The 11,064-nt window shown below is 52.3% G+C and overlaps 1 protein-coding gene across 1 annotated transcript; it reads right to left on the reverse strand.

The window, feature by feature from the left end:
* Positions 1-1,022: 1,022 nt before the first annotated feature.
* On the reverse strand, positions 1,023-9,014 carry HTR5A (5-hydroxytryptamine receptor 5A). The gene is made up of 2 exons (XM_059656083.1): positions 8,061-9,014; positions 1,023-1,884 (listed from the first exon to the last, which is right to left on the reverse strand). Exons 1-2 carry the CDS (start codon positions 8,766-8,768, stop codon positions 1,555-1,557), a joined length of 1,038 nt encoding a protein of 345 aa, XP_059512066.1. The 5' UTR covers positions 8,769-9,014; the 3' UTR covers positions 1,023-1,554.
* Between the last annotated feature and the right edge of the window lie 2,050 nt (positions 9,015-11,064).

Raw genomic sequence — 11,064 nt, forward strand, 5'->3', positions numbered from 1 at the left:
TGATTCCTGGTCAGGACATATGCCCAAGTTATGGGCACGATCCCCAGCGGGGGGACATGCAGGAGGCAGCCGATCAATGATTCTCTCTCATCATTGATGTTTCTATCTCTTCTTCCTTTATCTCTGAAATCAATAAAAAAAAGTTTTGTGTAATGACCTGGGCTTTATATGAGCATATGAACAGCAGTTTCACATACGTGTCAATTTGTGAAGGACTAAGGCCACATTTGACCATATCCCTGCCTCTCTCCTCAGTTACCAGTGTTGGCCTCAGTGTAGGACTCACATACCAATAGCAAAATCGCAATTAGCAAATTTACCTGCTATCCCCTTAAAATGCATGTGTTTGGTGAATGTGCCTCCACAGTCCTTGGTTATAAAACTATATTTAAGAAGCCAACAACTTTATGACGATTGCTTTCCTCTAAATTCATGATTCCAGGATAAAGGTCTTGGTTCGGCAACACTTGAACACAAGCCATACAAACGAAACCATAGCAAATAAGCAAGTTTGACAGATTCTACGAAATGGGTGGATTTTCTATGTTCATGAACTGTTGCTTCGAAATGGAAGGGAGTGCTTGATTTGACTTGTAGTTCCTGTTACAAGTTGGTGGATTGTTGCATTTTAGGATAAACTGGCCAATTAGAACTTTTGCCTCGTCCATAGGTGTGTGTGTGTGTGTGTGTGTGTGTGTGTGTGTGTGTGTGTGTGTTTGCCACAAATAAAACCACAGTCCTGGCCGGTGCGGCTCAGTTGGTTGGAGTGTTGTCAGTGCACAGATTGGCGCGGATCTGATTCCTGGTCACAGCACATACCTGGGTTTCGGGTTCCATGCCCTGTCGATCTCTGGAAGGGAACTGATCAATGATTCTCCCATCAATGTTTCTCTCTCCTCTCTCTCTAGCCTTTTTCCTTCTCTCTCTAAAATCAATGAAGACATCCTTGGGTGAGGATTAAAAACAAACGAAATCACGGAGTCAATACTCACTGGTCTTGCAGACACAGGTATGGGCTTTATTATGGTTAGAGGCAGTATTTCGCAGTCAAATATTGGGACACACAATAAATATTAGGGTGCACCATCAGGACCATGGAAAGAAAAATTTGAAATAGGGACCATTTCATACTTGGAATGATGGTTTCCTACCCTGCCCCCCCACCCAGGTCCCCATTATAACTTCTTACTCATTTTTCAAATTCCTTCTCAACCTGCCCATATTATTTTATTTCCTCCCTTGCATATGCCATGTTTGACTTCTCAGGCATGAGGATGACGGCCATGCTGGATTTGGGAGAGGAAAGGGCACTTAGTGGGCAAAGTAGCTATTAGGTGCAGGATGAGAAAGCGTAGATCTATGAGATAAAGAGGTCACCGCATCGGCCAGGCGGCCGCCTTCCTGGCTGGGATGGAGAAGGGGGCTTTGAAGGCCATGGGAGAACAGAGGGGATGCTCTAGGCTGTGTGCTGCCGGCCGGGGATGGGGACGCAGGCCACACTGAAGATTTCGCTGAGTTCTGGAATTAGCCCTTTTTAATCCCAGGTCCTGGGACTCAGCGCTGCCGACAGAAGCAGCTCCTGACGGCGTTGCTGTAGCTCTTGTTGAAGGCCGTGTAGATCAGGGGGTTGAAGAAGGAGTTGGAGTAGCCGAGCCAAAGGAAGATGCTCTTCCAGAGGGCAGGGGGGTCGCAGGCGCAGAGGGGGCTGACGAGCTCCGTGGTGAAGAAGGGGATCCAGCAGATGGCAAACACCCCGATGAGAGTGCCCACCATCACGGCGGCTCTCTGCTCCTTCTGCGCCCTCCACGTGTCCCCCTCTGCCTGGAAGGTGACGGTGCCGTGGCGGGCGGAGAACAGCGTCTGGGGCTCCTGAGCAGGGACCCTCTGGAAAAGGGAAGCAGAAGCTTCGTGAAGGGCCAGCAAGTCCCTGTCCCTCTAAACTGCCAAGGGGAATTGTCTACATTTAGATGGATTACAACCCAGCGCTCTGTTTGTATGGGTGCTGTTGTACCTACCACCATGCCCACGATTACAGAACAGAAGGCCCGTCAGCCTGCAACTTCAGGTGTCTAACGGGGAAACAAGCAAATTAACTTGTAATAAGTTCAAAACACAAAATCCAAACAGAAGACATTTCTTTTAAAAAGATTGATTACAGCAGAGGTCCTCAAACTTTTTAAACAGGGGGCCAGTTCACTGTCCCTCAGATTCCACACATGTGCACCGCGGGCCCGGGACGAGTCGGCTGCTAAGCAGGACAGGCAGCGGCGGCAAAAACACCCGGTGGGCCGGATAAATGTTTTCGGCGGGCCGCATGTGGCCTGCGGGCCGTAGTTTGAGGACCCCTGGATTACAGCATATGGTGAAAGAAGATAATGAAGGACCAATTTGTGGCTACAGAGTAAACTTTAAAAGGCTTGAGGAAAAGACAATTTTATATAATAGAAAACTTGAAGCAGCAAAAATCTTGAACAATCCTACACCACCTTGCAGCTGATATTTCCAGATCACCATGAGAAGACTCCTCTGCGTGTCTGTAGCACACCTCCTTCTCGCAGCCCGTGGGGGGATATCATGACTGTGGGCTCCGCTTCCATACAGGAAGTGCCACTGTTCTGAGACATGACCACATTAGCCGATAGCTACACAAGATACCTACATTGTGTATAATTCAGACATCACTGGAGAAAAAGCAGTGGTCCTAGAGTCCACAGACAGAAAGACAAATTGGAGTGAAATGCACAAGAGCACAGACTTATCTCCCTGTGTTATCATGAATCTGCCTTTAACAACACACACACACACACACACACACACACACACACACACATATATTTAAATTTATTTCAGAGAGGAAGGGAGAAGAAAAGAGAGATAGAAACATCAGTGATGAGAAAGAACCATCGATCGGCTGCCTCCTGCATGCCCCTACTGGGGATTGAGCCCACAACCTGGGCATGTGCCCTTGACCAGAATAGATCCTGGGACCCTTCAGTCCACAGGCCAATGCTCTATCTACTGAGCCAAATTGGCTGAGGCGTGAATCTGCCTTTTTGTACAAATATGACCATTCCAGGCCATGCTCTAGGTGGGTTAACTTGACCATGTGACATCTGGCAAAGAACTGCCTGCTGAAGCCTGAGCCATAACAGCCAGTTGTTGAGGCTTCGCCTCCTTGCCTCAGCGAATGCCAGGCCTCAGTTCACGAAGTCAACACATCCTCAGAACCTATATTAATACTTTAAATTTTATGTAGGCGCTACCAGAATCCACCAACATTTTCTACTAGCCGGCTCACTGTGAATCGTCGCCACGCCCTCCTCCTATTGCTCATCCACCAGTCGAAGAGCATGTGACTCACTGTATAATCCTTAGCCCGTGGGGGGAATATCATGATTGTGTCTCTGTAATTGAAGAAGTGTCTCTGCCCCAAACAGAACATTGAAACCCTGGTACCAAATCCTACCTTATCATGGTTTGTTGTATTATGTTAAAAGCAAAAGGGATAATACCAAATTGGATATATCATTTGTCCAATCTCTCTGATAAAATCCAATTTAAAATATATACATACTTACTAGAGGCCCAGTGCATGAAATTCGTGCACCCAGGGGATGATCCCTCAGCCCAGCCTGCACCCTCTCACAGTCTGGTAGCCCTCAGGGGATGTCTGACTGCTGGCTTAGGCCCACTCTCTGTGGGGAGTGGGCCTAAGTCATCAGTCAGACATCCTTAGCACTGCTGCGGAGGTGGGAGAGACTCCCACCACCTCCGCTGTGCTTGCCAGCCGTGAGCCCAGCTTCTGGCACTCCCACTGTGAGAACAGGCCGAAACTGGCTCTCTGACATCCCCTGAGGGGTCCCAGATTGCGAGAGGGCACAGGCAAGGCTGAGGGACCCCACCAGTGCATTATTGGGGCCGGTGAGAGACTGCAGGAGAGCTCCAGGGTGTGTCCAGCCCATCTTGCTCAGTCCCAATTGGCCAGATCCCAGCAGCAAGCTAACCTACCAGTCAGAGCATTTGCCCCCTGGTGGTCAGTGCATGTCATAGCGAGCAGTTGAGCAGCCTTAGTATCATTAGCATATTATGCTTTGATTGGTTAAACGACCAACTGGTTGACTGGACACTTAGTATATTAAGCTTTTATTATATAGGATTGATTTCAGAGAGAAAGGGGGAGGGAGAGAGAGATAGAAACATCAATGATGAAAGTGAATCATTGATCAGCTGCCTCCTGCACACCCCCTCCTGGAGATTGAGCCCACAACCCGGGCATGTGCCCTTGACCAGAACCAAACCCAGGACGCTTCAGTCCCCAGACTCTATCCACTGAGCCAAACCAGCTAGGGCTAAAATCCAATTTTTTTTTAAACAGAAAGCCATGTTGCTCAATGACTAAACATATAAAATTGCTAAAATAGAAGATAGGCACAAAAACTAATAATTGGTGTGTTTCAGAAAGATTCACTTCTTTACTTGCTATGAAAACTCACCGCCAGGTATTCTCTAAACAATGAACATGAGTGCATGTCCCTTGGTGCTTTGGTGCCTCCGAAAGAGGCCTGAGCCGAGGTTCTTCGGGGGACGGCAGCGCAGCAGCCTGGACGCTGCCCGTTACGCCAAGCGCCTGGGGAGGAGCAGATGACCCATGAAGAGGAGACTGTCATGACGGTCCGCGCAGACAGCGCCCTGCCATGACCCCGAGTGGATCGCCTCTCTTGTTCCAGTTTCTTTATCCTGTGTTGCAATCAGGCTTTTTTGTGTTGTTCCAGAGCCAAGACTCTGTGTTCAGTAGGACCAGGAGCTGGGCCATTCCAAGAACGAACTCCCAGTGCCCTCAAAGGCCTCTGTCTTCTTACAAGAGTGCACAGAGGTAAAATTCTTCAGGGGGAGGGTTCCCGGGAGAGTGGCCACCCATGAGAGTCAGGTTTCGATGTAAAAGAACAAAGGCTGGGAGTAGATTATGTTTATGTAGCTTGAGCTCTGGGCTTAGGTTTAAATAGCTTAACCCAAGTGGTCTTGGCGAAGAGCTTTTCCTTGGCCCAATCAGGGAGGAGTCTACCCCACAGCTAACACTTCATGCTCCCTCCCTCCATTAACACCACAGATGAGGCAAAACAATCTCCTTTGAAGCAAAAGAAAAGGCAGCCTGGGTGCCCCTGATGGACAGATGGACGCTGGAATCTTTGGGACTTGCCTTCTGGATCAGGACTGGAGACCCTGGCTCCTACCTTGGGAGATCTTCCAGGTGCTTCTTATAACACCTGTGGTTTGTCTCAGAGTGGTTCAATGTCTTGTTCAGAGCTCAATGAACTTAAGTGACCTTCCGGCGGAGAGCATCAGAGCTTCAAGAAAATGCACGTTTGCTGCCCATTGAGGCGGGCCTGGCCCTGCCTGGCCAGCGGTTCACAATCACGCGACTCGAGCTGCTCCCTGAGCACCAGGTCTCCACAGATGAAACTTCATCTGCAAGGAGACCCCAAAGCAGCAATGAAGATCAAACAGAGCTTGGGGGTCTCCCTTGACGCTTTGGCTGAGTGAGTACCAAGAGTAGGGGATTGAGAACTAAGTGTCCCTACAAATTGAGGACCAGACTGGGTGCTCTGTAGCCCAGAGCCCATCTGAAACGTACTCTGTTGATCAAGAACAATTCATCTCAAGGACAGTTTTGCAAGCCCACCCGTCAGTGGCAGCCCCTCACTTCTGAAAGTCTGGCAACCTCAGAGGCACCCTCCAATCCACTCCCACCGGAGCAACAGCCAAACAACAAAGCTGCTCACCAGACAATAGACCCCTCACACCTCAGAGGCCCACCCGGGGGAGCTCCACTCTTCCCCCAAATGCCATTGGAGGTCAGCAGGCCGCTCTGCTCCAGGAGGCTGCGCCGGACCAGCCTGGCTCTCCTGGGCACGAGTAAGCCATCAATTCAGTGCCTCTGTTCCTGAGCTTCGGGGGTGCTCTCATCACCTGTGACGCAAGGCCTGTCTCTCCCCCATTGTCCATCCCCACCTCAGGGTCTGCCAGGTGCTGGGCTTTCGGTGTGTGTGTGTGAATAAAGTTCAGCAGATAAGAAACAGGGACGATGTGTGTGTTCCCCGGCTAACACCGCTAGTTTGCGGTGGAACTGCATGTGGAAACTGGCGCCTGCTATCGTGGATGGTCGTTAACCCTCACAGGAACGTGAGGACAGAGGCAGCCCGTGTCACAGGCAGAGCCGGGTCCCTTAGAGGTGGTGCAGAGCCAAGGGACGCATGTTTCAAAGTGATTGGGGGGAGGGAAAGAGAGAAAAGCGAAACCGCGCCAAAAATAGATGTAAAAGCACAAAGATGTCACGATGCTTTGCTTCTGTTGTCTCCAAGGCAGTGAGCGCCCTCGTCCTGCTCAGTGAGCCCAGAAGGAATTGTAACTGCAGTTCCCTTTTAAAGTGTGTTTGGTACTGAATGTGAACGGTCTTTACCAGCAGGTGGCAGGAGAGGGTCCATGAAGAAGGGCCTGGAAGGCAGCCTTTTTTCCTGACTGGGAGCTGGGGCGGAAGCCTGCACTAGTGAGCCCCAGGTACGTGGGCGGCACTCTTGCCTATCGCCTCTTTATTGGTTTGGAAATCTAATAGATCAGATCTGGCGCTGCGGGCATGTTGGTCTGAGGAAGTCTTTGCTGTGGGCGCTGGGCCTTGGGCGAAGCTCTGGCCGAGCCCTGCCTCTGCACACGAGGTGCCATAGCACCCCCTACCCAAGACAATAGAAATGTGTCCTGACGTCCCAAATGTCCCGGGGGAGGGGGGTGCTGTGTGTGTGTGTGTGTGTGTCTGTGTGTGTGCAAAATCATCCCCGTTTGAGAACATTGCTCTGGATAAAAGCACAGGTAGCTTCTGACCTTTTCCTTCTTTCCCCTCGAGTGTAGCTCTCTCCTTCCTCCCTAACCTACACCGCTGGTCCCTCCAGGCTTGCCTGACTGATGATGGTTGGAATCAGCTCCTGCCAGAACTCACAGTAGGTGCCTCACTGCTGCACTAGACAGACTCTTCATGACAAAGACGCCATCTCCATCATTCTCTCATCCCTCCCACCAGCCCAGACGTGCCCAGGCTGCTTAATTGAATGCACCTGTTCTCCCAGAGCCAACCGTAGAAAAGGGGGCTTTGCACTTGTATACGTTAATTAGGTTCGAAGGATCATCTTTGGCACTGAGTTGGGGTGGGGGAAGAGCAGCCCACAGACCCTGGATTTGGTCCTCAGATAGATCCCAAATTTTGAACCACAGGGTCAGATTATTAAGATTTAACAATGAAAACGAGAAAAGAGCCCTCCTGGTGCTGTCACCACTGTCACACATTAAAGCCGCTTGCAGGGGGCTGGCGGGCTGCCTGTCTTTGCCTTCCTCCTGCGGCTTTGCCAGGAGGCGAAAGAGTGGCCCTGAGCTGCACACACAGGGCCCGAGGGGTCATGAGGCCCCAGGCCGAGTGGGGCAGTGGAGTCCGGATCACAGGCCGGCCCTGGGGCAGGTGTGGAAACAGCTTTAATCTTGCAGCAGGATGCCACACTCTGGAACCAGGGAGAAACCACAGTTTGCAAAATTAGTTGCTTTAATTTGCAAAGGAAGAAATGGACTGAGTTGAAATACTAATGTGGGCAGCCTACTGTATGGCCATCTTCCTGCCCAGTCACCCCCCCCCTCAGCCCTCCTGCTTGGACAGCCCCTCTAAGGGCAGGATGCTGCCAGGTGACCCAGTGGAGCTCAGGCACTGACTTCCCCAGATGCTCTAAATTTTAGAGCCAAATGGGACGCTGTAGAATTAAGTGGTCCAGACCCTCATTTTATATGCAAGGAAGTCATCCCTCCGAGGTGGCAAAGTCATTATCGGCTTTGGGATGCTGAGCGTGTCCCAGCAAAGACAGTCTGATGCTTTCTTTTGGTCTTCCACCCAACACCCTCCCTGCCCTGCCCCCTCCCTTAAAAAAAACACAAAAAATTAAAAAGTCCCACTTTCTACACGCCTGAGGGGAGGGGTGTTGGGAATAAAGCCAGGACAGAGCTGACAGGTTTGCGGGTCTGACACGCACCTGCACAGTCTTCGGCGCAGGATGCACGCTGTTGCCGCCCCGGAAGCCCAGCCGCAGCCGAGCCGCCCTGTAGATCCTGCAGTACACGAACAGCACCACGCCCAGCGGCAGGTAGAAGGCGCTCAGCGTGGAGACCACGGTGTAGGCGGGCGCGCGGCTCACCTGGCAGGCCTCCCGGCGCTCCGAGTAGATCTCCCCCCAGCCGAAGAGCAGCGGCGCCAGCGAGATGGCCGCGGACAGCGCCCACGTCAGCGCGATCATGAGGTTGGAGACGCGCCGACGTGTGCCCCGCGTGTACGCCAGGTGGCGCGTGATGGACCAATAGCGGTCCAGCGCGATGGCCATCACACTCCAGATACTAGCTGTGCAGCAGAGAACATCGCACGTGATCCACAGCTGGCACAGCCGCGCGCCCAGGCGCCAGCGATGCCCGGCCAGCTCGTGTGCCAGGCTCAGCGGCATGACCAGCGTGGCCACCAGCACGTCCGAGACGGCCATGGACACCACCAGGTTGTACGGAGCGCGGTGGAAGGTGCGCACATGCGCAATTGTCGCCAGTACCAGCGCGTTCCAGGCGAAGGTCGCTGCCACCAGACAGCCGAGCAAGGTCAGCACAAACGCGCCGAGCACCGAGAGGCGGGCCGGGCGGGGGCGCGGGTCTTCTGTGCCCAGGCTGAGGTTGGTCGTTAGGTTCCCAGGCAAATCCATCTTGGGTCAGAAGCCCGGCCCAGGGTGCGTGCCGAGGGCTTTCAAGAGGACATAAGTGGTCACTGGGCAGTGGTAGGGCTGCTGGGACCTGCTGCCCGTGAGCATCTGTGGGAGATGGCGTGGCGGAGAGGAGGCGCTGCGCTACACGCAGAAGCAGGTCTGAACCCCTCCGAGGCTAGGGAAGCGGGGCCCGGAAGCCGTGTCTCAGCCAGGCCCGCCTCAGCTGCCGCCGCCCGCCCGGGGCTCCCCGCCTTGGCGGAGACAGCAATCTGGTCACCCGTAGCCAAGCATCTTCCAAGCCGGGAAGAAGCTGGGCGAAAAGGGTGGTGCGTCAGAACAGGACTCCCAGGCGCGCTGCCCGTGTGCCCGCCCCTCGCTCCAGGCGGCAGGCGGCAGCCTCCACTGCATGCGCGAAGCCAAGCCGGGACCTGGTGCTTTCGGGGACCCACCTCCGCTGTCCCTGCCCCACCCGGTCTGGGGCTGCAGCTCCGTGGAGGGAATCCCAGCGTGCCCACCCGAACTAGCTTTATCAGACAGGGGACCCAGGCTACGTCAGAGTCAGCTGATAACGTCGCCCCTCCCCACCTCTCACCCCAGCTGCAGTGCTATCGCTGTCCGTGGTGCTGCCGCCTCTCCGCACCTAGCGCGTTGTCTCATTTGGTGCTGTCCGCGGTTCTGTCGCTTTTCCCTGAAATAAGTTCCTGAGGGGAGCAAGTGTATCAATGAACTTTCCTTTATATATATAATTTGTATTGATTTCAGAGAGGAAAGGAGAGGGAGATAGAAACATCAATGATGGGAGAGAGCCCTAACCGGTTTGGCTCAGTGGATAGAGCGTCGGCCTGCGGACTGAGGGGTCCCAGGTTTGATTCCGGTCAAGGGCATGTACCTTGGTTGCGAGCACATCCCCAGTGGGGGGCGTGCAGGAGGCAGCTGATCAATTTTTCTCTCTCATCGATGTTTCTAACTCTCTATCCCTCTCCTTTCTTCTCTGTAAAAAATCAATAAAATATATTTTTTTAAAAAATGATGGGAGAGAATCATTGATTGGCTGCCTCTTGCATGCCCACACTGGGGAGCCCTCAACCTGAGCATGTGCCCTGATAGGGCATCAAACCGTGACCTCTTGGTTCATAGGTCCACGCTCAACCACTGAGCCACACGGGCCAGGCCCAACGAACTTTCCTTGAAATGTTCCTCAAGCCGCCCCTACCCACATCTCCCAGGGGTGGTCTGGATACCCAAGCGGGCCCCCAGCTCTGCGCAGACGCTTGTCTTTAGTGCAGGTGTCCCAGTTTAGGGTCTAAGATAATATCACTGGCTTTTTTTCTCCAGAGATTTCAGTTGCCTCCCTCTTACACCCCTCCCCCACCCAGGTCTTCTCTTCAAAGGCGGGTTCCCTTTAAGGGGAAAAGGCAAGATATCAGTTACTACTGTTCCTGGAGAGACTGCGGTGGAGCCAGCACCTTTAGTCCACTTTCCAGCATCGCAGAGAACCTGCCAGACTCCAGTGGGCTCTGCCAAGCTCACTTCCAGGGAAGGGAACATCAGTCACAAGTTGTCTGAAAAGCGCCATCTCACCTAAGGGGGGGCATTTAGTTCTTTCCCCACGCATGCTCACATACATACACACATCCACCGCAGCTGAGAAAATATTGAAAGCTCCTGCCCAGAGGCTATGACTTCAGGCACTGCACAAATAGACACGTGATGTGCAAGATCACGTAAGTGGGGATGAGGAAAAAGGTGACACCAAGAAAATAAAGTGGCATTACGCATATTTTAAGTGCATACAGTGGGTGTCATGAACTCTGCACATTGACAGTTGGGTGGCCTTTAAGCTACTTTAAAAAGGAGACACATGTCTTTTAATATATATATATATATATATATATATATATATATATATATATATATATACACTAATATTTTTATTGATTTCAGAGAGGAAGGGAGAGGGAGAGTGAGATAGAAACGTCAATAATGAGAGAGAATCACTGATGGGCTGCCTCCTGCAGGCCCCCTACTGGGGATCCACAACCTGGACATGTGCCCTTGACCAGATTTGAACCCAGGACCCTTCTATCCACTGAGCCAAACGGGCTAGGGCAGGAGACACATGTCTTGTTACAAGATTCGGTTTCTAATAGTGTAAAGAGAGTACACGGAGAGGGACTCGCACACTGGGCCCAGAGCGAGGGTGCTACTAGGAAATGTTGATGAACATGTTGTTCATTAGATACAAGACGCTTTGCCGTGATGCTTCTCCAAATGTCCCTTAAATGCGGCGATGGTG

This window comes from Myotis daubentonii, chromosome 10 (assembly GCF_963259705.1).
Source record: "Myotis daubentonii chromosome 10, mMyoDau2.1, whole genome shotgun sequence".
In the NCBI taxonomy this organism is placed as follows: Eukaryota; Metazoa; Chordata; class Mammalia; order Chiroptera; family Vespertilionidae; genus Myotis; species Myotis daubentonii.